This window comes from Pneumocystis jirovecii, assembly GCF_001477535.1.
Source record: "Pneumocystis jirovecii RU7 chromosome Unknown supercont1.3, whole genome shotgun sequence".
NCBI classification, from domain to species: Eukaryota; Fungi; Ascomycota; class Pneumocystomycetes; order Pneumocystales; family Pneumocystaceae; genus Pneumocystis; species Pneumocystis jirovecii.
This window is the reverse complement of record NW_017264777.1, coordinates 482,327-510,250: the sequence shown is the minus strand read 5'-3', so window position 1 is coordinate 510,250 and position 27,924 is coordinate 482,327. Positions and strand designations below refer to the sequence as shown.

Genomic DNA, 27,924 nt, shown 5'->3' with positions numbered 1-27,924 from the left:
AAAGCAATGCTTTTTGAAGAAAAAGATTCTAAGGTTTTTACATCTTTTATTAGTATTTTTTTAATGGAGAATAGGCTTTAAAAACATATCTTTTAAAACTCCTTGATCCTATGTAAAATTTATTTTATAATTGATAAAATTACTGAGTTTAAAAGATCAAATGCAGATTTAGATGTTCTTAGCGATTATATTTTGGCACTTTTAAGGCATGATCAATCGTCAGAAGATGTTAAAAAGCTCTGTTTGTCTCAGTTGGAGGAGTTCTTGAGAGAAAGTAAGTTTTTTTTGAAACAGAAAGACAACTTACTTTTTTAGACACATTTTCATTTGTAGATGATGTTTTTAATGCATTGGAAGTATATACTTATATTTTTAAAGTCTTATTATTGAAAAATTTAAGAAAAAAACATATTTAGATGAAATTATACAAGTAAAAGATCTATCAGCTGAAGAAAAAGAAGTTGTAAAGAAACGATCTTTTCATGAAACATTTTTAGATACAGGACGTCATCAGATAAATAATGGAAAAAGGTCTAGATTTCTTAAATTACCGCATATGAATTATTATGGGAATTCAAAATCATCATATCATCAAAAAGCATGGCTTTCTGATATGTTTCCGTTTTCATCTGATTTTCCTATGAATTCTAATAGACGAAGGTGCAAAGATTATGAAGGTATATAGAACAAGGAAAAATATGTATTTTTTAATTATTTTATTAGAAAGAGGCTATTGTATGAGAGGAGATATGGTATTATTTTATTTTTAAGTTTTAAAAAATAATTAGATTAGTGTCCGTATGATCACGGTGTCGATCATATTGTAATGGATGGTCAATATTCAGGTATAAATTCTGAATTTTTAATTTTATAGTTTTTGGTAAATATGATAATAGATGCTTACGATCCTACACAATCTATTCTTACTAACCATTCTATGGGAACCATGCAGTCAAAACCTATCTATAAGAACTTAACCAGAAATAATAAAGAACGTTTTAAGAATTATAGACGAAATTATTCTTGTTCTATTCAAGGCCCAAATTATGATAAAACAATAACAACATTGATAGTAGAAAATATCCCAAGTAATGATTTAAATGAAGAAAATATTCATCAATTTTTTAAAAAGTTTGGAGAAATTTCTAAAATAACAGTAGAAAAAGATGACTATCGGGCTATATTAAAGTTTAAAGATTGGAAAAGTGCAAATAAAGCATGGTCTTCTTCTGCTCCAATTTTTAATAACAGATTTGTGAAATTATTTTGGAAAATGTCAGAAACTAATAATAAAAAAGAACTTCAGGAAAACAATCAACTTTTCTCTAATACATTTCAAAAACCAGTAGTAGATAATTTTTCTAAAGATGAATTTATGGAGAAAATAGAAATAAAACAAAAGGAACATAAAGAAAGAGAACAAAAGAAAAAAGAAAATGCTAAAGCACGAGAAATGCTTCAGAAAAAAGAAGAACTTATTCAAAAACAATTGCAAGAAAAACGAAACTTAATAGCGCTAATGTCTAAAAATACAAACATATCTGAATCATCTCAAGAAAAAGCTTATAATACAGATAAATCATCAACATTATCTAAAAAGGCGTTGGAAATACAATTAGCTGCATTAAAAGCAGAGGTTATATCTCAATTTATGCAAAATATGTTTCTAATGTTTTTAGGCGGATAATTTGGGAATAAGTATTGATACTGAAAGTTTAAAAACTAATGAAAAAAGTTGGAATAACAAATCAAATTTTCATCGAAAATCTATTAAAAATTTTAAACCATATAGTAAAAAAAAACCTTCATTTTATTATGGGTCAATGCAATTGGATAATCGTACAAAAAAAATTGCAATATATAATTTAGACTCAGATAAGGATGAAATTTTGAGACAACATTTGTTGCACAATGGAGAATATGAAATTATTGAAAAAGATCCTGATGATCCAGATGCTCAAATTATTGTTTTTAAAGATAGGCGTACAGCTGAAAAGGTTTTTTCCTTGATTATTAAAACTTAAAATTAAAGCTTGCTTTTTAGTTTTTACGTGTTGCCTCTACGATCCCTGATATGGGAAATATAAAGTTAAAATGGAAATACGATACAATTAGGAATTCAGAAAATTCTTCGGATCATAATAATATTTTAGAGCCCATGGAAAATAGAGGCTCAAATGGACGTGGATTTTATGAAGATGATGAAGATACAGGAGAGGCGCTGTGGAGGCGATAATCTTAATTTTTGTCATTTTATTTTCATATAAATAATTAGAATATATGATTCTAATTTAAAAGACTAAAATTAATTTTTTGCCATTTTTGGATCTTAATAATAAACTAATTCATCATATTAGTCACATGAACATATCAATAAATCTATATTATGTATTTTAATATTTGTATCATTTATTTTGTTACATAGACTTTTTTTCTTTATATTCAAAAAGTGACTAAAATTCATTTAAAAGCAATAGGAGATTCTAGGTTTTTAATTTATACTTAATTTATTTATTAATCTTTATTTTTTATACTTTTAACTTATAAATGTAAATGGGTTAGGGATAATTCGACAGTCAAGTTTCATTTTTTAACAAATTTTGAATTTTTGAAAATTTTAAGAAATAATAGTTTTTCTGCAGAAAAATAAAATTGATTTATTGCTGCTTTTGCTTTTTAAGATAACGTGCTTGTTTTAATAAAATGGTTAATTTTACGGTATTTTTTTATAGTTGACATTTTTTGTTTTTAATAAATGTTAGATAGATCAGATTCGTAGGATTTAAGGGAAATATAGTTTAGTACTAATTTAATGGTGAACAGGTGCACTCATGGACCGCCCGGAGAATATCCGTAATATGTCAGTAATTGCTCATGTAGATCACGGAAAATCTACGTTAACAGATTCTTTGGTCCAAAAAGCAGGTATTATTTCAGCAGCGAGTGCAGGAAATGCAAGGTTTACAGATACACGGCCAGATGAACAGGTTTTTTGTATTTTTTTAAACTACAAATTAATTAACATTGAATTAGGAACGGGGTGTAACTATCAAGTCTACTGCAATATCGCTATATGCTGAGCTTGATAAAGAAAGTGTAAAAGACATACCTCATAAGACTGAATCGAATGAGTTCTTGATTAATTTAATTGATTCTCCTGGACACGTTGATTTTTCATCTGAAGTAACAGCAGCACTTCGTGTAACAGATGGTGCATTAGTTGTTGTTGACTGTGTAGAGGGTGTTTGTGTGCAGGTAAGCATTGGGAATATTATATGTTTTCAAAGCTTATTTTTTAAGACAGAAACAGTGCTTCGTCAAGCTTTGGCTGAACGCATTAAACCTGTTGTTATTATAAATAAAGTTGATAGAGCATTACTTGAGTTACAAATATCAAAAGAAGATTTATATCAATCTTTTTCACGAACAATTGAATCAGTAAATGTAATTATATCTACATATTTAGATAAAGCTATCGGAGACGTTCAAGTATATCCAGATAAAGGCACTGTTGCTTTTGGTTCGGGTTTGCATGGATGGGCATTTACTATTAGACAGTTTGCTGTTAGGTATTCCAAAAAGTTTGGAGTAGATAAACAAAAGATGATGGAAAGGTTATGGGTAACTGAAATTTATTAGTAGTTAGTATTTTTATTTATTTCTAGGGAGATAATTATTTTAATCCTAAAACGAAGAAATGGACAAAGAATTCTACTGATTCAGATGGAAAGCCTCTTGAGAGAGCATTTAATCAATTTGTATTAGATCCTATATTCAAAATTTTTTCCGCTGTAATGAATTTTAAAAAAGATGAAATTATGACTTTGCTCCAAAAACTATCTATCACTCTTACATCTGAAGAACGTGAATTGGAAGGAAAAGCACTTTTAAAAGTAGTTATGCGTAAATTTTTACCAGCAGCAGATGCACTTTTAGAAATGATGGTTATTCATTTGCCTTCTCCTGAAGTAGCTCAGAAATATCGTTGTGAAACTTTGTATGAAGGGCCTCAAGATGATGAGTGTGCAGTTGGTATCAAAGCATGCGATCCTAAAGGGCCTCTTATGGTTTATGTTTCTAAAATGGTTCCTACTTCTGACAAAGGTCGATTTTATGCATTTGGGCGTGTCTTTTCTGGAACAGTGCGTCCTGGTCTCAAACTTCGTATTCAAGGTCCAAATTATGTTCCTGGAAAAAAAGATGATTTGTTTATTAAAAACGTTCAAAGAACTGTTTTGATGATGGGGCGTTATGTTGAAGCTATTGAAGATTGTCCAGCTGGAAACATTGTTGGTCTTGTAGGAGTAGATCAATTTTTGTTAAAAAGTGGCACTTTGACTACTTCCGAAATAGCTTATAATATGAAAGTTATGAAGTTTTCTGTTTCTCCTGTTGTGAAGGTGGCTGTTGATGTTAAGAATGCAAATGACTTACCTAAGCTTGTTGAGGGTCTTAAACGGTTATCTAAATCAGATCCGTGTGTTCTTTGTTATACATCGGAATCAGGTGAACATATAGTTGCCGGCGCAGGCGAATTGCATCTTGAGATTTGCCTAAAGGATTTGGAAGAAGATCATGCATGTATTCCATTAAAAAAGTCTCCTCCTGTTGTTTCTTATCGAGAGACTGTTACTTCAACATCAACTATGACTGCCTTATCTAAATCTCCTAATAAGCATAACCGTATATTTATGACAGCGGAGCCTATGGATGAGGAACTTTCATTAGCTATTGAATCAGGGAAGATTTCTTCACGAGATGACTTTAAAGTTCGTGCAAGGATGATAACAGATGAGTTTGGTTGGGATATCGCTGATGCACGGAAAATATGGTGTTTTGGTCCTGATGTAAATAGAATTATATATATATATATATTATTAACTTTATTAGACAGTTGGTCCGAATGTTATTGTTGATCAAACTAAAGCTATTGCTTATTTGAATGTAAGTATTTCTTTTTCTCGAAAGAAATATATTTATTGTTTAGGAAATTAAAGACTCTGTTGTGGGGGTATAGATTTTATACATATTATTTTCTATTTAATTTAATATTATAGGCATTTCAATGGGCATCAAAAGAAGGACCAATAGCAGAAGAAAATATGCGATCGTGCCGATTTAATATTTTAGGTTAGACTAGTTTTTTTATATAGATTATACTTATTTTAAATAGATGTAACTTTGCATGCAGATGCAATTCATCGTGGTGGAGGTCAAATTATTCCTACTGCAAGACGAGTAGTTTATGCGTCTATGTTACTTGCTAATCCATGTTTACAAGAGCCTATTTTTTTAACAGAAATTCAATGTCCTGAACAAGGTATTGTATATATATATTAAAAAAAATGAAAACTTATATATTTAGCAATGGGTGGTATTTATGGAGTTTTAAATAGACGGCGTGGTCATGTTTTTTCTGAAGAGCAAAGACCAGGAACACCTCTTTTTAATGTATGATATTTTATATTATAGTTTTTTATTTATAAAATACTAGATTAAAGCTTATTTGCCTGTACTTGAATCTTTTGGTTTTACTGCTGAATTACGTCAAGCTACTGGGGGACAAGTATTCTATTTTAAGATGTTTTTCTTTTTTAATGCGTTTATAGGCATTTCCTCAAACTGTATTTGATCACTGGGATACTATGAGTGGCTCTCCTTTTGATGTAACATCGAAAGTTGGTACTGTTGTTACAGAGATAAGGAAGCGTAAAGGTTTAAAGGAAACTGGTAATTAGATTTATGGTATTAATAGTAATTATTAATTTCATTAGTACCTTCTTATGAAGAGTTTTATGATAAACTTTAAGATAATTACATATTATTATAATTTTATAGGAAAATTGTTTTTCATTAGAAAAAAATTTAGTCATTTATCAGACCTATAAAATCAAGTTAAAAATAATTTAAATATTTTCCTTTTTTAATATATATGTATTATATGTAGTATTAATTATTTTAATGATACGAGATAGCTTTTATGTATTTTATAATAAATGACAATTATTAAGATATCTAAGTATTTATACAATAGTTATCATTTTAATATGTCTTCTATTGGAATGGGCTTTTTAATAGCGTTGGAGTATCCTTCATGGAACTTAACCCATACTTTTGAGTTTGGTTTGATAAATATTTTATTTCGATCAAAGTTTTTTTGATTTTTATTATCTATAGACTTAGGTATGATTCTTCCAAAAAAATCCTTAGTAAATTGTTGCTCTACATTAAATAATTTATCTGACTTTCTTTTATATCCAGAAGTAACATTTAATGATTTGTTTGAATCTTTATTATATCGTTGTTTTTGAATTCTGAGTTTCTCATTTTCTAATTCCATATTTATGATCTGACAAATAGAATATTTTGGAAAAATAGGTTCATGTTTTTTAAAAAAAGCAAAAGTTATCAAAGTTTCTATTGGACTAAAAATATAAAGATATAAATAAAAAATTATAATATTCTTACGGTTCAAATTTATAAATAAAAGTGCCGTCATCTGTTTTGGTTTGGGAATAATTAATATTAAAATATATCATATTATTTATGACTCGATTTAAAGCTTGTTTTTCTGTATTTTTTATCAATTGTAGATTAATCTATAAGAAGTTAGTTAAATATAAATATAAGTTAATAATACAGGTCTTAATTTGGGTAATAAAATATAAACTAAATATGGTACTACATCAATTAAAAGAGATTTTAAACAAAATATTTGTTGTAAACAAGGAACACTCCCATAGTATAAAGAAGCGTAAATTTCATTATTAATTCTTTGTAAATTATAAAGTTCCCAATCTGAGTTTTGTTTTAAATTCTGCTGATAGTTATGTTTATAATCATACTTAACAGAAATAAATAGCATATGAAATATTAATAGCGGAAATGCTAAATATGATAATAATTCAATATTTTGTCTTTCATATATAGAAGAATTTAAAATATCAAAAAAGAAAAGCCAATCTCCTATCAGTATAGGTTTAGAAAACCTATCATCTTTGTAATCTTGAAAAAGATACCGCATGAAACAATCTATAAATTCTTAAAAATGGCAAAATTGATTTTTAAAAAATACTATTAATTAATTTTTCATAATCGCCATAATTTTGTATTGTTTCATAAATTTCCATAAATATATTGTAGTTTTCTTTAAATATTAGAAATGATTTTAATAATGAATAATATTAACTTGAAGTATTTTTTTTATACTGTTTATTATTTGAAAAGAAAAATATTTTATCTAATATAAGATTTAAACTTTTCGATGAATCTTTTTTTAATTTAGCTTTAACTATATCTAAAGAATTCATAGTCAAATCAATTTCATTAGTTTTATAAAACTATAAAAATTAATAAATTCATAGTTAAAAATATTTTTTAGAAATACTTGAAGGGCATTTAAACAACTTCGAAAATCATTTTCGAAAATTTCACAAAGGGTAGTTAATATTTGTGTATTAATAGACAAACCCTCAATTTTACAAATTGTATTCATTCTTGATACTAGTGAAGAAGTTGATGCTTGCTTGAAATATATTATTTTTGCATATTGCCTGATTGGTCTTAGAGCAGCTGTATATCTAATTATATATTAGCAATAAATTAATATATATATGTCTTACAAATCATTACAAATGCAAATTATAGGTCTTAAAAGAAATTTTTTTTTGGACTTTATTTTTTTTTTTTTTGAATATGTTGTAGAGTTATTAGAAAGCATGTCTTTTGTTGCATGTTCGTCTTCAATAAGAATATCTACAAGTGATTTTATAAATCCCTAATTTAATTAACAATGGCATTATAACATTAATGATAATATTAACTTGTTCTCCTGCTGAATTATTAACACCGTCAATCTCATCAATTATAATAAGTGTAGGACGATTTGCATGAATAGATTGGATATCTAAGGCATCAGAAATTTGATTCTTTACAACTGCACCAGTCCGATCATCACTTTTAATATTAAAAATATAATTAATTTCATATAATAAGTACCTTGCATTTACTTCTATAATATTATATCCAGCCTGACGAGCAGTAATATGAGCTAATGTTGTCTTACCTAATCCAGGAGGCCCTATTAACATTAAGATTTTTTGTTTGGGTCTTTTTAAAAAATCATTATTCTATTTATAATAAACTTAAGATACTCATATATTTTAAGCTTACGAATTCATGATCATCCTCAAATATTTTACTTTGTAAGCAATATTTACCAAAAACACAAAAATCCCAATGTTTTATCCATTTTAATACTTCTCGATGTATTCTCTAGAAACTATTATCATAAAATACTTAAAATAATAAAACTAACTTCGTCGCCTAAAAGATCAGTAAATTTTTTAGGCGCATGTTTGTTTGTCCATAATTGATATTCTGTACTTTGAGAAAAATTATAATCATTATAATCAAAAGAATGTTTTAAATTATCTGAAAAATTACATAATTTATGTATTGATATCCCACAATAGTTTTCAAAATTTAAAATATTCGAGTTCTTGATTTTTTTAGTTTTTTTGTAAAAATAAATAGATTTCCCATATGACGTGCGAGCAAACATACCCTTGCTGATTATTGGTTCTTTGCATTTGAACACGCCAAATTGATTGGTTAATATCGAATCAGTTTTGTTTTCTTGGAAAATGCCCAATTTACAAGAAGCATTTTGTTCGAGTATCATCTTTTTAGATAATAAATTTACATCATCTTTATAATCGTATGTTTTATTATTTAAATTACTTATTTTTTCTGTTTGAAATAAATGTTGATTCATAAATTCAAATTCAGACTCGTCCAATAATAAAGAGTTAATATTTTTGGACAAAGATAATTTAGTTTTCTCGGTTTTCTTTGAAAATACATGGTTATTGGTATTTGATGAATTCTTTTCACAATCACATGTGTCATTGAATAAATCTTTTTGTTGAATACATTTCAAATTTTCTTTATCTAATTATTTTAAAACTAGAATGATATTAAAATATTATACTTTGAATAATATATGTCTCTAAAGATAAATAAATTCATGCATTTTATATGTATATCTACCATTTAATTCATTCAAATTCTGCATTTGTTAAGCATACTATTACTTCTTAATGCATTTATTAATTTCAAAAGATACTTTTTACAAAATATACGATCGTTTGAAAATTTATAAAATTTTAGATATATTAAAAACTAAAAGATTTGCACTATATTATTCCAAAATGTAATTTTATTTATTAAACTTTTTTTTGTACATAAAAGTAGACAAATACAATTTTATAATGTATATCTAAATCCAATATATTTATCACCTTGTTCACGAGCTTTATAAAACTCCACTTCATGGTCAATAGGTTCAATTCTTGCAGATTGTAATCTTTCTCTTTCTTTATTTTGTCTTATATAATACATTCTTAAGATAAATGAAATAGCAGAACAAAGAATTGATAATGCAATATTAACTCCATATGATGTAATATATCTTGGATGTTCTTTTGCATTAAAAATCCAAGAAGCCAATATACCACCAAGATTTGACATAACTATCATATATCCTAATGCTGTTGCTCGCTTTAACGAATATTAGTTTAAAAATATAAAGAGAAAATAATGAAAAACCTTATAATATCCCGATATATTATTACTTGTTAACGCCATTTCTGAAGGAAAAATAGTATATACGCCACAGACCATAAAAAATAGAGAAAGATAATTAACTATATTATTATAGCTTATGCATAATATAAAAAACCCAAGAGTAGCTACAAGACTAAAAAAAAATATAATACGTAACCGTTCACCTTTTTTGTCTGAATAATAAGATGTAACCATTACTACTACAAAAGTTAAAATAAATGGCGGGATAGTTAGTAACTGTGTTATATATATAGGCCTATCTTCTCCTATTACAGACTTAACTATAGTTGGCTAAAAATATTAGATATTTAAAAGTATAAGGAAATATTACCAAAAAATATGCAATTGAATAAACATTAACACCTGATGAAAATGCCATGAAAGATAATAAATATATATGCAGTGAAGTGAAGCATGACTTCACATATGACCATTTTAAATGTTTATTATAATCTGCCATTTCTCCAGTAACTGGGTGACGTACACCTAATGAAGATAAGCGTTCTTCATCTAGTTCGATTCTTTTACGGGCCCAATATTTTTGGTCTTTAGTAAGAAATTTTGTTTTTTCAATTGATCGAGGCATTAACCAATATCCTAAAAAGCCAAATATAACTGTTATCAATCCTTCTATTATAAAAATCCAGCTCCATCCATTTAAACCCCCTAACCCGCTCATTAATTGAATCATAGCAGCAATAAATCCTCCAAATGCTCCAGAAATAGAACTAGCAGACCAGAAAATACCAATTCGAAATTGAATTTCATGTCGTTTATACCATCCTGAAAGATCTAAAAATATTTAGTCATATGTGTATATAGGTATTCATAGATACACAAAATGATACCAGGCAAGATTCCTCCTTCAGTCAGACCCAAAAAGAAACGATTTGCATATAATCCTCTATAATCTTTAACAATTCCCTATGAAAAACAATTAATTTCTGAAACAATGAAAACAATATCCTCTAAATTACTTGTAGTGTGGCTACAGTTCCCCATAAAACAACAAGTGTTGGCACTAAATAATATGTAAATAAATGAGAAAATATAAAGAAAATTTAAAAGAAAAAAAGAGTAGAAACTTACACCACTTATTAGGTCCTACTTTTTTTATAATAAGATTAGATGGTATTTCCATAAGAATATATGGGATATACAAAATTGTCAAAGACATTTTAAATTGCTTTTCTGTCAAATTCAAGTCTTTTTCTAAACCTGCAAGACGTGCATTTCCTATTGTCTATTATTATAGATCTTATAATTATCATTTTATGAACCTATATTTGTACGATCAAGAAAAGACAAAAGATAAAATATAATCATCATTGGTATCGTAATTAAATCAATCTTCCGAATAAGCTTTTTATCATATTTTGCATCATATTTAGAATCATTTAGTAAAATATCATCATATTCTCCATTTATTTTCTTTTCAGAATACTCCTTACCAATTTCTAATGATGTCTCATTCATTTTAAACAATTCTTAAACACTCCAAAATATTTAAGTACCCAATATTTTTATAATTTTTAATGTCTATAAGAAAATTACTTTTAATAAAATGTACCCGAGAAAAAAATCTAGTATTTATATATATTTAGTAAATAGAAAATTAATAAGACATAAAAAATAGATAGTTTTCTTTTGGTATGTTTGTTTGTTAAAATACTAAAAATGTTCCTTTTTATATACTTTTTGTGTATATTTTATGCAATTATTTTCTTGTAAATTATTTCAAAAAAAATATAAATTTATTTAGAAGAATGTAAATATATAAAATAGATTTAATTGTTTATTTTAAAAATAGTTATATGTTTAATTTCTGTATTTTTGATGTTTTTTGATATTTTATTTTATCTATTTGTTATGTTTGTATAGTACTAAATGTTATTGTTTCAAAAAAGTTTACAAAAACAATAGTAAAATTAGTGAAAATACTTTATTTTTTCTAATAAAGAGTATTGCTTTTAAATATTTATTAATATAGAATACTTCAAGTTATATATTTTAGGGTTTTGTATAAAAAGGTTTTTTTCATTATTATATAGTTGTTACTATACATAAATCTATTTATAAACTAAATAAATAGATAATATTTAATCAATATAGTACAAGGTATATATGTAACATACAGTATCTACATTATTTTTTCTGTATATTATTTTCATAAATAGTTTAAAATTTCGATTATGTTTAGCAATATTAGTTGTTCTTGTAAATATGTAAGATGTAAGTTGTCATATATTTTAGGATACATAATGAAATAGTTATTCAAAATTATTTTTAAAATTGTTTTTAATTATTTTGTTTAATGTCTATTTACAATAAAAAACTTTCGTACCTATTATTCGTTTTTCGAATATTAAAATACTACAAATTAACAGTTCTAGCATTGCATTGGATTTTATTTTGAATTAAAATAAGTTTTGGACAAAACTGGATTTTAATTGAGTCCTTATTAAGTTTCAGTTAAATATTAACTAGGAAAAATTTTAAAATTTTTTAAGAACTTAATTAAAATATGTTTTCTAGAATTTGTTTAAAATTTGCTTAAAATTTGCATAAAAATGGAACTAAGTAAACATTTTTACCGACGTTCTTGTCAGTATTTTCATAATTTGTATCGATTATGCTCTTTACAAAGTTTTCATAGTTACTTGACAGAAGATTCAATATGGACAGATGAACAAAAGAAGTTTGACCAATTGGCAACTGGTTGGTGGGATCCAAATGGGCCATTTGCGTTGCTTCATCGAATGAACACTGCCCGTATTACCTATCTTCATCAGCAAATAAGTTCAAATGATACTACAGCAGCTATACCAAGAGAATTTATTAGACCAATAGCTAAAACTATGCCAGTAGAGTTACCTAGGGTTGAGACTAAAGCTACCATTGGGTCTGCTTACAAAATTGTGACTAAATTGATTCCTAAAGCTATTAAACATAATATATCTTCTAGTAGTAGAAGTATTGGTGTTTCTGTTGAAAAATGGTTAACTGGTTGGCGGATACTGGATGTAGGATGTGGTGGAGGAATTCTTGCTGAATCACTAGCACGATTAGGCGGTAATGTTGTTGGGATTGATATGTCAAAACAAGCTATTCAAGAAGCGCAAAGACACCAACGAACCGATCCAGTAGTAGCAACAAATCCAATATATCATGTAGCAACAGCAGAACAGCTACTTCAACAAGAACAGAAATTTGACTTAGTTATGGCAATGGAAGTTCTTGAACATGTTCGTAGACCAGATATTCTTCTTGAAACATTATGTGGGTTACTTGCGCCTGGAGGCCGACTTATTATATCAACAATTGAGCGTACAGCACTATCATTTATGTTAACTATCTTTTTAGCAGAACATTTGCTGCAGCTTGTACCGAAGCAAACACATGTATGGCACAGGTTAATTCGGCGTTCGGATATTAAGAACTGGCTTGCAAACTGTTCTAATGTTTCTCTTGTTGATTGTAGAGGTGTTATTTACCTTCCTTGGTATCGTACTTGGAAAATTATGGACCCTGGTGTTTTATGGACTCAACAATGTAACTATTTTGTTACTATTCAAAAAAAGCCTCAAAAAATGGCATGTACTAAAACAGAAAGAAATATTGACAAAAGCATTGATTAAACATTTTTAAAGCCTGGCTGTGTATTAATTCAATCATTAATTAGCTTTTCGAAAAAACAAAAACTATTTAAGCTCTTGAGTAAACTAATGAGTAGATCCTTAATTAGATCATAGGTTAAGATGCTATTTATAAAAAAACTTGTAAGGTTTTTTAATATATTTATTATAGCCTCATTTAGATTATTGATTGAAAATCTGTTTAAAATATTAGAACAGGCTAAATATTAAGAATATTAACTAAGATAATGAACAGAGCAATAGTAGTAACATCAGTTAGAAAATATTTTTTATAGGGTTTGTTTAAACTTCAATTTATAAACTAAAATATTAATTAAATATTAGCATAATATTAATTGAAAATCTATTAGGTGTCTGTTGCAATTAATCAATGATACATAATGTACAGTTTATTACTATATTATACATATGCATACATAGAATCTTTTTTTTAGTTATTTAAATTGCTGTTTCTGCATCTTTTTGATTTGGATGTGTTGTTGTAACCTCAGGTAATATTGGCATTGTTAAATAACTAGGTATTTTCATGTCACTCGTTTGTTTTATTTGTTCTGTATGATCTATTTGGTTTGTTAATGTATTCAGTTCATCTAGTTCTAATGCATCAAGCTCTGCATCGAGTGCAGTTTCATCTATGCTATCTAAATCGTATGGTCGTGCTAGTGCGCGCTGTATTTCTTCTACTTCTGCAAGAGCATCTGCTACTGAGTCCTGAAGCTGCTCTATTTTATCTAGTTGCATTGGTTGTCGTCGAAGCTCTTTATTCGCATGCTTCAATGCAGCTACTGTTTGTCGCGTTGCATGTGCTTGCGTTTCCGCCCACATTGCTTGTTCCATATTAATTTGCTGCATTTGTAGTTGTGAGAGCTGTTGTTCATATCTGTTATCTTTATATTAGAGATTCTGGTAAATAGCAGACAGCTAATGTGCAGCTGAACATTGTTAACTTCTTACAATTTCTTTTGACGGAGATGCATTAGCGCTCGTTTTCGTGCAGCATTTTCTAGAACACTTGTACTATTTGTGTATTTTTCTTGTCGTTTTGCTTGTTGTAGTGCTTGTTGTAATGCGGCATCGCATTGGTGTATTTTTTCTTCGCATGCTCGGATTCTTGCATCTGTCTTCAAACTGTTAGTTTATTTCTAGCATAACGAGTTTTATTTTAAAGTTATTAACTGTTTTGATGGCGTTGCCTAATGTTTCAGATGATGGTTGCGTACGTTGTAATCCAAATAAACGATTCATTTGAATTACCACCTAATAAATACTTTTTTTGTATTACTAACCGCTTTAATTATTTTTTAATTTTTTTTTGAATTATTTTTCTCTTATGTAACTAAAATTGTATTTAATTTTTGTTTAATTCTCAAGACACTTTGACTCAAGTATTATTTGAATAGTTTTTTTTTGAAAGTCTTGCTTATACATACAATTACCTAACTTTTATTTATTATTTCTCTGTTTTTCTCGACTAAATTTTGTTTATTTATCAATTATAATTTAATCGTATAATTGTTTGATTTTTATACAATTTTTGCTTAATTGATTTTTTTTAAGTATTTATTAATTAGTTATATACTTAAAAATATATATAATCTTTTAAAAGTTTTTTTTTTTTTTGTTTTTTTTTTTTTTAATTTTTATTTAACTTTTTTGACTTTAACTTTTTCTTTTGTTTAAACTTAAATATTTTTTTCAGTTTTAACGCATCTAATAATTAATTAATACCTTTTAATTCATTTTCATTTCTAATATAAGCTGAATTGTTCTTTAATTTATCCACAATTGGCTCTTAATTACTATTGTCAAAGTTTGTCGTCGGACGATTGCAGATACCCGCACATACTAGAAAAACGAAAGCTAAGACTATTTAAACAGTGTAAAACTGCTAATTAGTTTGTTAAGTTTTTGTTAAGCAGAAATAAAGTGATTTTTAAGATATTTTTAAGAGATTTTTGGGGATTTTTAATTTTTAAAAAATTACTGATTGTTTATTAAGAATTTCTTAACAATTTTCAATAAATTGATAAAGGATAAATAAAAAATTAGTCAATAAAAATTAAGTTATATCCTAGGAATTTTGAAATTTTAAGCAGATTTTAATATTCTGTTTAACAAAAATCGAATATTTTAGGCTCTTTTAAGTGATAATAGAGTGGCTATTAATTATTAAATAGTTCTTAAATAAAAGCTGAATATTTGTTAAAAGTTAGTTAAATAACTCTTGGATTCTATATTAGTGATAGAACGGCAGTTATTAAACTAGATCATTTTCTAAACAGTATTTAATAAGGGTCTACGCAAAAATTAAGAGTTAAACGTTAAGTTGAATACTTGTAAAACACTCTCTGAGTGTTGGTGGTGTATGTGGGGGTGATGTTTTGGCGGTTGGGCGGTTTTGGATTTACAAATGGCTCTACATTGGATAGTTTATTGGACAAAGCGCCTGATCTTGCATTAGAACAGGTTTTGGATGAAGATGATTTACTTCAGGAATGTAAGTCGCATAACCCGAAGCTTATAGAATATTTGCGTGATCCGAATGTTCTTAAACAGCTCCTTGACTACATGATAATAGATAATCTTGACGATATGGCTAAACAAAAGTAAGTATATTTTTATTAAATGTAAAAGAAAGGGATACTATAATAACATAATATGAATAGAAGCACTATGCATTAATGTTCAATGCATTTATCTTGCTTGTGTTTTCTGTGCTTATTCGTACTTTCGTTTTTTTTGTAAATATCTGTTTTCTTTTTATTGATTTTTATTTTTGCATTTGGATATTTCTTTTCATTTCTGCTCAGACTTTCCTTTTGTTTTTAATTAACATTTAATAGGTATTCACAGATGGCTTGTGAAATTCTTTCATGTGAAATGTGGTCAATTTATGAGACAATTATGGAGAATAAGACATTATTATATCATTTTTGGGGATTTTTGGAAAAACCAGCTCCTCTAGATCCATTGCAAGCATCATATTTTTTCAGAGTAAATGAGCAGTTTCTTGAAAAAAAAACAGATGATATGATTCTTTTTATTCAAAGTATTCCAAACGTTATGTCTAAAATGCTTCGACATATTGAAACGAGTGCAATTATGGATTTATTACTTAAGATGATCAGTATTGAGCGAAGTGAATCAGGTATTGGAATGATAGATGTAAGGGGTATAAGTGGATAAAATTAGTATGCTAATCTATAAAGTGGCTTCAGAGTGAATCTTTGATACCATTTCTTCTTTCGAAAATTGATCCACATACAAATCCAACTGTAAGCAAGAATATTGTGTATATTCTTAGCTTTTTTTAAATTGTGAATAGATACAAATGACAGCTGCTGATATTCTTAAGTCTATTATTGCAATTTCTGCTAGTCCTATTGGTCAAGGAGGCATTGGGGTAAATTCGCTTTTGTGTGAACTTGCATCTAAAGAAAGTATGGAGGTTCTTATAGAGTATATGTTGCATCGAGATGCTCCTTTTTCTTCTTCAAGTCTTGTTAATGGTGCAAGTATCATTATAGAGCTTATTAGAAAAAATAATAGGTAAAATATTGATATTTGTATCATTAATATTAAAATTATTTAGTGATTATGATCGACCATCCTTTCTTGATTTATCTCTTACGGAAAATTCTTCTCTTGCAAAAGGCTCTATTTACCTTGGTACTATGCTAAAGATATTTGCTTCTCATATTTCTGATTTTCAAAAAATTCTTTTTAATCCTAAGATGGTTAAAGATGAACTTCAAATGGCATTTGGCAAAGTTAAACCTTTAGGTATTGAAAGGTTTCGTATTTGCGAGCTTTATGCAGAATTGCTACATTGCAGTAATATGGTATTATTAAACAGCCCTAAAAATGAATTAGAAATTTTGAAAAAAAATGAATTGCATGATAAAACAAAAAAAGTTCAAAACACTAAAAGTGTAGATTCTGAAACATTTCTTAATTTAAAATCTACTGAAGTATTTAATAGCGAACAGGTATCGTCTTGGAATGATTTTACATTTAAATCTATAGATTCATATGAGATTCTTGAAAATAATCAGGATTTTTTTTCAAATAAAGATAATGATGTAAAGAATATATTTAAAGAGAAAATTACTGAGATAAAACTTTCTACGTTAGATGACAATGTTAATAATCATTCTCAAGAACTAAGTCTTGAGAATCGTCTGGTAAATAATACTTTTGAAGAAATTTTAGATATTAGTACAGATAATTTAAATCATAAAGATATTAAATTGGAAGAAAACCCAAATAATTTTGGAAATATTCATGACACTTTAAAGATATCCAGATGTATTGATTCAAATGAAAAATACTCATTAAATGAAGAACATTTATTGAACAGAAAGAATTCTGCAAATATAAATGAATCAGATGTGGTACAAAAGGATGCAGATCTTGTTCATGAACTTGTTGTTGGTGATTATTTAAAAATGCAATTTATTGAACATAAAGTTTTTCCTACTGTATTAGTATGTAATTATTATATTTTTTAAAGAAAAACTTATGAATTCTATAGGATATGTTTTTCATGTTTCCCTGGAATAATTTTTTACACAATGTTGTGTATGATCTTATTCAACAAATTTTTAATGGGCCTATGGATAAAGGATGTAATAGTGCTTTGGTAATAGATATTTTTTCTCGAGGGCAAATCTGTGAAAAAATTGTTCAAGCTCAAAAAGAAAGTGATAATGTAACGTATGATAATAATACTATTTATAGTACCGTTAAATTGAATTTTGTTATAGTTCTAAGTCGTCTGGCGTTCGATTAGGATACATGGGTCATTTAACTTTAATTGCAGAAGAAGTTATAAAATTCGCAGAACGATATCCTCCTCACACAGTCTCTCCTATTATTGTGGAAAAGATTTCTTCTACTGAATGGATTGATTATGTTGAACATAGTTTAGCTGAAACAAGAGCAAGAAATAATGCCATTCTTGGAGGAGTTCGACCCCATCATCTTTCCCTTAATTCTGTTATTGGGTTTGACACTCATGGTTTGCAGGATTTTATGTCAGATGCTTCCGATATTGATTATGATGATGATGATGATGACGATGATGATGATTTGAATAAAAGGATAAATTTGCTTGGAATAGAAGATAATGATAAGCATTCTATAGATGGTACGTATAATAGTGGGAGTTTTGGGCATAATCAGTTTTTAAAATACATTGATCGACAAATTGTAGATAATTTTCCAAATAAATATGAAGACCTGAATGATGATGAAAAAGAAGATACATCATGGATCGAAGAAAACAATAAACTTAAACAAGATGGCTTGACGGATGATTTAAATGGATCCCGATATCAGAAAATATCTGACTCAGAATGCATTAACGGATCGTTGAATGATATTTTTGAGCAGGAGATGTATAGTAAATACAAAAAAACTTACATTGATAAAAATATAAATGCTAGTGATTTTTTAACACACGATAAAAAAGAAAAGGTAAACTATGATTATGATGTAAGACTCCGCTATTATTTTCTTTGTATTTAATATTAATTTTTTCAATAGAACTTTAATGATGAAGTCTATTTAAATCCAGATAATGGTATACAAACGTGGAATTATGAATTATTTAATTCTATAAAAACATCAGAACAAGAAATACAAGAGAGCAGAAATACATCTGTTCCATATAATAATGAATATTATAGTATTTGAGAATTCTTAGAGCTTTAACATTGCAATATACAAATCAACTATGTTAATTTATTTCTTCAATAAACATGTATTATATTATTTATATAATGTAACTATATATTATTAATAATTTGTATATTTTTATCGTATCTAAGATAAAACTTCATTTTAAAAAAAAAAAAAAACTTTATTAAAACAAATAATAATATGCCCTATCTTTTTTCTTATAGAAACACTTTTGTTTCATCTTTACAGCATAGTTTTAGAAATATTCGATTTTATGTTTCTGTTCAAGAAACTCCTAAAAAAACAGTTTTTGGAGGTACATTTTATATGATTAATTAAGCTTTATTTAATCATACATTTTTCTCAGGTCTTAAAGATTATGATAGGATTTTCCAAAATTTATATAGTCGTTATGATACTAGTTTAAAATCTGCACAAAAACTAGGAGATTGGTATAAAACTAAAGAAATTTTACTTAAAGGACATGAGTGGATTATTTCTGAGATTAGAGACTCGGGACTTCGTGGAAGAGGAGGAGCAGGTTTTCCTTCTGGATTAAAGTGGAGTTTCATGAATAAACCGGGTTTTGAAAAAGATCAGCGTGCTAGATATCTTGTTATTAATGCCGATGAGGGAGAACCTGGTACATGTAAAGATCGTGAGATTATGAGAAAAGAACCTCATAAACTTATTGAGGGATGTCTTATTGCGGGCCGTGCAATGAATGCTACTGTTTGTTACATTTATATTCGTGGTGAATTTTATAACGAAGCAATAATTCTGCAGTCTGCAATTGATGAAGCTTATAAGGGTTTGTGGGAAAATTTTATACATTATTATGTTTAAAGAAGCTGTAGCTGGGTTAATAGGAAAAAATGCATGTGGATCGGGGTATAATTTTGATATATATATTCATAGAGGAGCTGGGGCATATATTTGTGGTGAAGAAACAAGTCTTATTGAGTCTCTTGAAGGGAAACAGGGGAAACCAAGATTAAAACCGCCTTTTCCAGGTGAATAAATTATAAATTATATATTATTGTTATTTTTTAATTATATTTAGCTGATGTGGGACTTTTTGGATGTCCTACAACAGTAACGAATGTTGAAACAGTGGCAGTGGCGCCTACTATTTGTCGTCGAGGAGCTAGTTGGTTTAGTAGTTTTGGTCGTGAACGGAATTCTGGCACGAAATTGTTTTGTATTAGCGGACATGTTAATAATCCCTGCACTGTTGAAGGTAATTTTATTAATAATAAATAAATATACTAATAAAACAGAGGAAATGTCAATTCCGTTGAAAGATCTTATTGAAAGACATTGTGGGGGTGTAAGAGGTGGTTGGGATAATTTATTAGGAATCATTCCTGGAGGGTCATCTGTACCAATTTTAAACAAAACTCAATGTGAAAATGTTCTTATGGATTTTGATTCTCTTAGAGATGCGCAATCTGGATTAGGAACTGCTGCAGTTATTGTCATGGATAAATCTACTGATTTAATTAGAGCTATATCTAGGTTTTCTGCTTTTTATAAGCATGAAAGTTGTGGTCAATGTACTCCTTGTCGAGAAGGAACAACATGGATTTATAATATAATGAAACGACTTGAAACAGGTGATGCTCAAATAAGAGAAATTGATATGTTTGTTTGATTTTTTTTTTAAAAAAATATTAACTGTTTTCAGGCTATGGGAACTAACAAAAGAAATAGAAGGTCATACAATATGTGCACTTGGCGATGCTGCTGCTTGGTATGATTTCTTTCTTACTTTTACATATTAATATTTGAAAGGCCGGTTCAAGGGCTTATTCGCAATTTTAGAGATTATATAGAAGATAGAATAAAAAAGCGTTCTTGAAATAGTAGTTTTTAAAAGTGATATTCCACCGATTTTTAATACAAATTAATTTAAATTCCAAGTATTAAATTATATAAATAGTTGTTTTTGTGGAATTGTAAAGTTACAAAAAAGATAGTATTAAAAATTTTAATTAAAAAATGTATATAAATTTATCTATAAGGCTAATTTATAAACAAAAAAGGGCACAAAGTTAATTTAAAACAAGATATAATATAAAATACCTTATTTTTACGAACCAGTTATCCGTTTTTCTATAAAAATACTCATAAAAATTATCTGACGTTAAACTCGTATACCGCCACGAAGGCGTAATACAAGATGAAGGGTCGATTCTTTCTGGATATTGTAGTCAGATAGCGTCCGGCCGTCTTCCAGCTGCTTGCCGGCAAAAATTAAACGCTGTTGGTCCGGTGGAATGCCCTCCTTGTCTTGAATTTTGCTTTTAACATTGTCGATTGTATCTGATGATTCCACTTCTAGTGTTATCGTTTTTCCAGTAAGTGTTTTGACGAAAATTTGCATACCGCCACGAAGGCGTAATACAAGATGAAGGGTCGATTCTTTCTGGATATTGTAGTCAGATAGCGTCCGGCCGTCTTCCAGCTGCTTGCCGGCAAAAATTAAACGCTGTTGGTCCGGTGGAATGCCCTCCTTGTCTTGAATTTTGCTTTTAACATTGTCGATTGTATCTGATGATTCCACTTCTAGTGTTATCGTTTTTCCTGTTAGAGTTTTTACTAGGCACAACCGTTATTCTTTCTTCACGCCTTTCTGCCTTTTCTTTACCGAAAATCTGCATTTTCCGTCTATGTCGTTTCTTCCTGTTTTTCTGCTTCTCTGGGGGTCCCCACTCCTATATATACCCGCTGGTCGTGAATTGCTTTTTCTAGAATGTACAGGACACATTCCTTTTTCGGACACATTCTATATATAAAGTGTGTTAGTAAGGATGCATATAATGCATAGATACACATGTAATGCATATACAATATATATATAATATGTATACGATAATCAAATATAGTATTTAAAGCGTATTTAGGATTTTCAATGCACATTTTGCTTAGAAATGCTGCTTAGAGATGCTTTTTAAAGCATATTTATAACTAAAGAGTATATGCACCTTTACATAAGGTACATACAACACTGACTAGTCATACAATACACAATAGATATAAAATATATATAGTATGCGTACAGTATGCATATATCGTTGATATAATTCATATAATATGTATATAGTACGTATATATTTTATACATAGTATGCATATATTTGTTCATATACTGTGTCCATAACAGTGCATTACTGTGGATATATTATGCACATATTATGCATATATTGTGTATATGCTATGCTTATATGATAAACATGAAGAATAGAGGTCTTAAAAACGTGAAATAGTGGGTATCTGTTGCATATATGTAGATATATGTTTATGTGTGTCTGTGTATATTCGTTTACAAGTGCATATAGAGCGTATAAATAGTGTATTTTGGGTATGTATGGATATATATAGGGACATACATAGGGATTATATGCATATTTGAGTTAGCTCATAGTGTGTGCATACAATGCACATTGTCTGTATACAACATATATTATGTACACATAACATAAATGCATTGTGTATGCATAGCGTATATTTATATAAAATGCATATATTATATACATTGTATATATAGTGTGCATGAAATGTGCATAATTTGTACATTGTCAGAGTATATATGTATATAACACATAAATGTGCGTATCCATTCATACATCTGCAGATATACAGCACAATACAGTTGCGTTAGGACACAATTGCAGTATATATACTGTGTACAATGCATCCAGCGAACAGTTGATAGAGTGCATAGTGGACACGGATTAAGTGTCAAGATACTGGACATTGGTCATTTTGTGCTTTGTGTGCAGTATAATGTACTGTGTAATGTATAGCATGCATTGTATCCACTACACTGTACACTCTACACGCATTACACAGATTACACGTTGTACATACTACACACTACACACTATGCACACTGTTGCAGCATATACACTCTATGCACACTACACACACTATGCACTACCATACACTGTAAATAGCATGCACTATAGATATACACTATATACCATACTATATACCATACATATACATATACATATACACTATATACTGCATATACGCTGTATACACTATAACCATACACTATACGTTCATAGACACTGTATGCGCCATAGCTATATACCATACACGCCATGTACACAGTATACTATAAATACCATAAATACCATATGCCATATGCACTATATGTACTATGTGCACTGTAACTATACATACACACTATACACTATGCACACACTATACACTGCATATACACTGCACACCATATATACTGTGCATATTATACATACTGTATATGCTATATACACTGTATACACTGTATACACTGTATACACTGTATATGCAGCATATGCTATCTATGCTACACAGCTATATCGCTGTATATGCTATATACACTATGTATGCTACACATTGTGTATGCTATGTATGCTATATTATATACATTTATATACACTATATATACTATGTATACACTACGCTTTGTGTGCTATGTATATCTGCACACGTATATTCGCAGTATATGCGCAGTGTACCCGCAATGCAGCAGCATATACACCGTGCTGTGTAGCAATGTATGCACTAAACATATACAGTACATATACTGCTACACTGTACGGTGCACGCGCAGTGGGCATCCGAGTGTCTGCGCGTGTATATGTATATATGCGTGTCAGTGTATGCGTGTATATGCATGTATATATGCGCAGTGCATGCGGTGCACCGTGCCAGCGGTCGCCGTAGGTGTGCAGTGCGTGCGCAGTATATGTATAGCATACACAGCAGCATAGTCGTAGTGCATACACCGCAGAGTGCATGTGCAGTGGACATGTTATATGCACATACGCCCATGTGCTGTGCTGCACGCTATATGCTATACACTATGCACGCTGCATGCTTTGTATGCGCGTTGTATGCGCTGTATATGCGCCACATTCGCCGCATACACTGCTATACACAGACTATGCTGTATGCACTGCGTGCACAGTGTGCACACTGACACATACACTCACTATATACACGCACATTACACAGACACACATATAGACATATACACTCATATATAGATATACACTGATATGTACCTTACACGCATACACACTGTACGCTGCACACTGCACACACTGCACTATGTACTGTACTACATGCACTGTATGCACTATGCACACACTACAACGCACATTGCACATGTATGCATATGCATGCCAACGGGCGCTCTGCCTATGTGTGCACTGTGCGTATACACTATACACTATATACATTATATACACTATATACATTATATACACTATATACATTATATATAGTATATACATTATATACATTATATACATTATATATAGTATATATAGTATATATAGTATATACACTATATATAGTATACATGCTGTGCAACTGTGTATATGCTGTACACACTCTGCTACAGCAATATAGCTGTGTTTGTACACAGTGGACACCGGGCTGTATGCATATGCCGGCTGCTGCCGGGCACGCCTGTGCGCTGTGCGTGCGGCAGTCTGCCGTGCCGAGGCGCCAGCCGGGCGCAGCGCTCCGCATGGAGCGCACAGAGAGCGATGCGCCGTCGGCGTTTCTGCAGCACATTGTGGGCCGCCGTGTTCGCGTGCGTCTCAACTCGGGCATCGACTACAAAGGTGGGGCAGCGCGGTGCGGCTTAGGGCTGACAGTGCAGGCGTCCTCTCGTGTCTCGACGGATGTATGAATGTAGCGCTTGAAGACTGCCGTGAGTATGTGCAGGGCGACCTCAAGAACGAGTATGGCGATGCATTTATTCGCGGCAACAATGTCCTGTACATTGCGGCCGACGTGTGTGGCGATCGCGCGGCAGTCTGAGCGGCTGTGGCGGCGCACAGTCTGTGACGGCGAAGTGCACGCCGCACAGGTGAAGTGCCGCGTTGCTGTGCCATCGCCTGTTGCGCAGTGCGGCACCACTGTGCAGCGCACAAACGGTGCTGCGCAGGCGGAGATGGTCCCGCGCATCCGCGACGATGAACGCAGATGAAGCGCGGCGGCTGCTCGGCGTTGCGCAGTGCACGCCTACGCAGCTGCGCGCGGCCTACCGCGCAGCACTGCTAGCGCATCACCCTGACAGGCGGGTGCACAGCGCAGAGAGTGCGCAGAGCATTGACGCGGTGCGCACCGCGTACAGAGTGTTGGCGGCGGAGCACAGAGCGCGCATATGCACACACAGCATACACGAGGCGGCAGAGTGGAGCGAGTTCAGTGCAGAGGGAGAAGTGCTTCGGCGGGAGTGTCGGTGCGGCGGAGTGTATGAAGTGGCGAGAATAGAGGCGGAGACAGGCGGCGTGTGTGTCGAGTGCAGCGCGTGTAGTCTATGGGTCGCGGTCGACGGACCGTACACGGCGTAGTACGCAGCGTGCACTGTGTATGCACAGCATATACACACAGGTGTATGCACAGCGTATGCATTCAGCCGACTATATGCGCAGTGTATGCGTCGTATATGCGCTATGTATGCGCAGTATGTGTAGTATGTGTAGTGTGCGCATACAACACGTATGGTATATGCACATACTGTGCGCTGTATACGTTATGTACGTTATGTGTGCAGTGTATGCGCTATGTGCAGTGCGCTCTATGCACTGTATATGTACTGTGTATGCGTTATATGCAGTGTATGCGCGCTGTATGCGCATTGTATGCGCACTGTATGCACAGCATGGCATGGTACAATGTATAGGCTGTATATATGTACGGAAGACCGGACGCAAGACATGGACACAGTATATGGATGCACATGAATATGGATGCACATATAGATGTATACATGGATATGGATATACATAGATATATAATACGGATATACATAGTACGGACATAGTACGAACATAGTACGGATATATATATGGATATACATATGGATAATATACACAAAGTATACACAAAATGTGCACAAAGTGTACACAAAGTGTGTCTGTAGCGGTGCAGCTGTCTCTGTGGGATGGTATGGTCTGCATGTAGGGCCTATGGATCCCGTGTATAGCCGCCAGATGGTCTATGTATAGCTAATGTGTGGCTGATGTGTGGCTGGCAGTCTTGGGAGGCGGCTTTGGACGGGATCTGCGCTCCCATATCTAAAGCAGTTGGGATGGATGGAGCTAGAAATGAGAAAAACCCACCTGAATATAGCTCTCGTTGAGAAAGATCATCTCTTTGGGTATCTCTTCGACATAGAGATCCTGGATCTGGTACCAGGTATCGGTAGACTTGTTGCGTACTTGGGTGCGAAAAACACGTTTTTCGCCTTCAATGGACGACAGAGTTTCATGGATAATGTTTGCACAGAGATCATAGATCAAAGGTGAGTTGGATACAGGGCTCGGATCGACATCTGGGGAGATAAGCATGGGGGAGCGGTAAATAGGTCTTACATCCTCGCATATCCAGGTCTTTGACGGGGAAATTGACGATAGTGGGGTTTTTTTCGTCTCTCCAGTTGTTTCTGGTGAACCGTTTGATGTGGAAGATCAAGAAAGGGGGCAAAGCTGTGATCTTGTAGCGTTTTCTTTGGCCCGACAGCTCTTGAGATGTAACACCGTCGTATTTTGCAAGAAGTGTGGACAATGCAACCTGTGCTTTGGTTAAATGGTGAAAAAAATAGTCCAGACAATATGCATGCCTGGGGAATGATGTTGTCTTCAAACTCGTCTTGCAGCAGAGGCGGGAGTGGCAGATCCAGTGTTAGGAATAGAAACGGTGACACATTTTCCTTGATTTCTCTGCCCACTTCGAAACGTAGCCGGTCAGCATCGTTTGCATCTGATCTAGCAATGATCTGCTGGCTTTGGATTCGTACTTTTCCCTGAAATATCTTGTGGATTACACTGGACTCTGGTTTTGTCTTGGATCCACCAAGATCACAGTGAACAGTGTTTAGAAGCCATGATAGGAATTCAAGCGGATCGCTTTGCTCGGTCAGTCTGAATTGTTTTCCAGAAGCAGAAGACACTTCTTGGAGTAGCTCATGGGGAGACACATGTCCTCGAAATGCTTTGGCGTTCCATATCTTCCGTATAAGAATACTCAGTCTCTGAACTTTTCCAATGTTTTAGCATCAATATATACAGATATATATACATTTACTGTGTACCTAGTTCACTCTTTCCAGTAAAGTTTTCCAAAATAAAATAATTTCTAAATGGTGTTACATGTGATAGTGCTTGAATCACACAATTGAGATAGTTGTTTTGTTTGATATTATTAAGCCCTACGAATCCTGTCTCTTTATATATTGTGGCAACTGATAGACATGGTGGCCTACCTGGGAAATATTTCTTATTATCCAAATCGTATGATGGTTCTGTGTTTGTATCCATGGCCATTACTTGTTCTTTTGTATAGGTTGGATTGAGAACATACTTGATATCGTCGAGTGCATTTGTACGTACTTCATATGACTCCGGAAGCACGTATATTTTAAGGCTATGAAGATTGATGTAAACATGGTGTGCTTCGTCTAAACTATGAAAATATGCATAAGAAGATCTTCCACGGCCTAGTTCGTTAAGTAAAGAGCAGAAAAAAAGAAAAAGACCTTGGAAGTACTTTCCACAAATAAGACATGCATAGACATTAAGATTCGAGAGTGAAATAGAGCATAGTTTTTCAAAATCAAAGTCCAAACGTGTTCTATCTACCTTTTATTTTTAGAAAAAAACTTTAAATATCTATATAAATTACTGTATCAAGATACATATCTAATGGTGGCATGGATTGTGGCTCTATTTCATTCTTTTCTAGCTTTATATTATCGTTTATTTTTTCCAGATCATCTGTATTTTGTAATTTCTCTTTTTTGGCCTTGAAATCACCATTTTTTTCAGGAGAAAAAGAGTTCTCATTTTTTGTATGTAAAACACGAGATGTAGGTTCGTTTTCATGAATTGATGTACTAGATTCATCTGAATGTTTTCTTTTTGACATTTCTAAAATATTTGAGTCTAACG

The 27,924-nt window shown here is 31.1% G+C and overlaps 11 protein-coding genes across 11 annotated transcripts; 6 read left to right on the top strand and 5 right to left on the bottom strand.

Annotated features, from left to right (window-relative positions):
• Window positions 1-6: 6 nt before the first annotated feature.
• On the top strand, window positions 7-2,236 carry T551_00855 (uncharacterized protein; the record flags this gene model as incomplete). The annotated part of the gene is made up of 10 exons (XM_018373119.1): window positions 7-33; window positions 75-112; window positions 156-274; window positions 316-356; window positions 401-677; window positions 724-752; window positions 794-845; window positions 897-1,636; window positions 1,680-1,997; window positions 2,045-2,236. 10 exons carry the CDS (start codon window positions 7-9, stop codon window positions 2,234-2,236), a joined length of 1,833 nt encoding a protein of 610 aa, XP_018230865.1.
• A 467-nt stretch (window positions 2,237-2,703) lies between these two features.
• On the top strand, window positions 2,704-5,809 carry T551_00854 (elongation factor 2; the record flags this gene model as incomplete). The annotated part of the gene is made up of 14 exons (XM_018373118.1): window positions 2,704-2,718; window positions 2,763-2,775; window positions 2,824-2,987; window positions 3,034-3,255; window positions 3,301-3,621; window positions 3,666-4,847; window positions 4,891-4,944; window positions 4,988-5,011; window positions 5,058-5,130; window positions 5,174-5,320; window positions 5,366-5,451; window positions 5,495-5,566; window positions 5,610-5,730; window positions 5,775-5,809. 14 exons carry the CDS (start codon window positions 2,704-2,706, stop codon window positions 5,807-5,809), a joined length of 2,529 nt encoding a protein of 842 aa, XP_018230864.1.
• A 184-nt stretch (window positions 5,810-5,993) lies between these two features.
• On the bottom strand, window positions 5,994-8,776 carry T551_00853 (uncharacterized protein; the record flags this gene model as incomplete). Its single annotated transcript, XM_018373117.1, has 11 exons — window positions 5,994-6,425; window positions 6,469-6,599; window positions 6,641-7,032; window positions 7,076-7,147; window positions 7,190-7,340; window positions 7,388-7,580; window positions 7,623-7,777; window positions 7,824-7,956; window positions 7,999-8,129; window positions 8,173-8,274; window positions 8,318-8,776. 11 exons carry the CDS (start codon window positions 8,774-8,776, stop codon window positions 6,038-6,040), a joined length of 2,307 nt encoding a protein of 768 aa, XP_018230863.1. The 3' UTR covers window positions 5,994-6,037.
• A 491-nt stretch (window positions 8,777-9,267) lies between these two features.
• On the bottom strand, window positions 9,268-11,103 carry T551_00852 (uncharacterized protein; the record flags this gene model as incomplete). Its single annotated transcript, XM_018373116.1, has 7 exons — window positions 9,268-9,561; window positions 9,610-9,918; window positions 9,959-10,419; window positions 10,464-10,551; window positions 10,605-10,648; window positions 10,717-10,863; window positions 10,908-11,103. 7 exons carry the CDS (start codon window positions 11,101-11,103, stop codon window positions 9,268-9,270), a joined length of 1,539 nt encoding a protein of 512 aa, XP_018230862.1.
• Window positions 11,104-12,197: 1,094 nt separating this feature from the next.
• Window positions 12,198-13,265, top strand: T551_00851 (3-demethylubiquinone-9 3-O-methyltransferase; the record flags this gene model as incomplete). The annotated part of the gene is made up of 1 exon (XM_018373115.1): window positions 12,198-13,265. One exon carries the CDS (start codon window positions 12,198-12,200, stop codon window positions 13,263-13,265), a length of 1,068 nt encoding a protein of 355 aa, XP_018230861.1.
• Window positions 13,266-13,721: 456 nt separating this feature from the next.
• T551_00850 (uncharacterized protein) lies at window positions 13,722-14,528 on the bottom strand (the record flags this gene model as incomplete). The annotated part of the gene is made up of 3 exons (XM_018373114.1): window positions 13,722-14,163; window positions 14,238-14,404; window positions 14,460-14,528. The coding sequence occupies 3 exons, from the start codon at window positions 14,526-14,528 to the stop codon at window positions 13,722-13,724; spliced, it is 678 nt and encodes a 225-aa protein (XP_018230860.1).
• Window positions 14,529-15,659: 1,131 nt separating this feature from the next.
• On the top strand, window positions 15,660-18,980 carry T551_00849 (uncharacterized protein; the record flags this gene model as incomplete). The annotated part of the gene is made up of 8 exons (XM_018373113.1): window positions 15,660-15,889; window positions 16,127-16,448; window positions 16,493-16,558; window positions 16,609-16,832; window positions 16,876-17,770; window positions 17,818-17,999; window positions 18,050-18,779; window positions 18,831-18,980. 8 exons carry the CDS (start codon window positions 15,660-15,662, stop codon window positions 18,978-18,980), a joined length of 2,799 nt encoding a protein of 932 aa, XP_018230859.1.
• A 186-nt stretch (window positions 18,981-19,166) lies between these two features.
• T551_00848 (NADH-ubiquinone oxidoreductase 51 kDa subunit, mitochondrial) lies at window positions 19,167-20,826 on the top strand (the record flags this gene model as incomplete). The annotated part of the gene is made up of 7 exons (XM_018373112.1): window positions 19,167-19,281; window positions 19,333-19,776; window positions 19,823-19,978; window positions 20,029-20,205; window positions 20,246-20,609; window positions 20,653-20,718; window positions 20,760-20,826. The coding sequence occupies 7 exons, from the start codon at window positions 19,167-19,169 to the stop codon at window positions 20,824-20,826; spliced, it is 1,389 nt and encodes a 462-aa protein (XP_018230858.1).
• Window positions 20,827-21,111: 285 nt separating this feature from the next.
• Window positions 21,112-21,752, bottom strand: T551_00847 (polyubiquitin; the record flags this gene model as incomplete). Its single annotated transcript, XM_018373111.1, has 3 exons — window positions 21,112-21,566; window positions 21,616-21,646; window positions 21,693-21,752. 3 exons carry the CDS (start codon window positions 21,750-21,752, stop codon window positions 21,112-21,114), a joined length of 546 nt encoding a protein of 181 aa, XP_018230857.1.
• A 2,385-nt stretch (window positions 21,753-24,137) lies between these two features.
• T551_00846 (U6 snRNA-associated Sm-like protein LSm6) lies at window positions 24,138-24,790 on the top strand (the record flags this gene model as incomplete). The annotated part of the gene is given in 4 exon segments (XM_018373110.1): window positions 24,138-24,177; window positions 24,292-24,299; window positions 24,319-24,336; window positions 24,374-24,790. The coding sequence occupies 4 exon segments, from the start codon at window positions 24,138-24,140 to the stop codon at window positions 24,788-24,790; spliced, it is 483 nt and encodes a 160-aa protein (XP_018230856.1).
• A 1,152-nt stretch (window positions 24,791-25,942) lies between these two features.
• On the bottom strand, window positions 25,943-27,901 carry T551_00845 (mRNA splicing protein SAD1; the record flags this gene model as incomplete). Its single annotated transcript, XM_018373109.1, has 6 exons — window positions 25,943-26,195; window positions 26,350-27,013; window positions 27,069-27,194; window positions 27,240-27,473; window positions 27,513-27,615; window positions 27,659-27,901. 6 exons carry the CDS (start codon window positions 27,899-27,901, stop codon window positions 25,943-25,945), a joined length of 1,623 nt encoding a protein of 540 aa, XP_018230855.1.
• Between the last annotated feature and the right edge of the window lie 23 nt (window positions 27,902-27,924).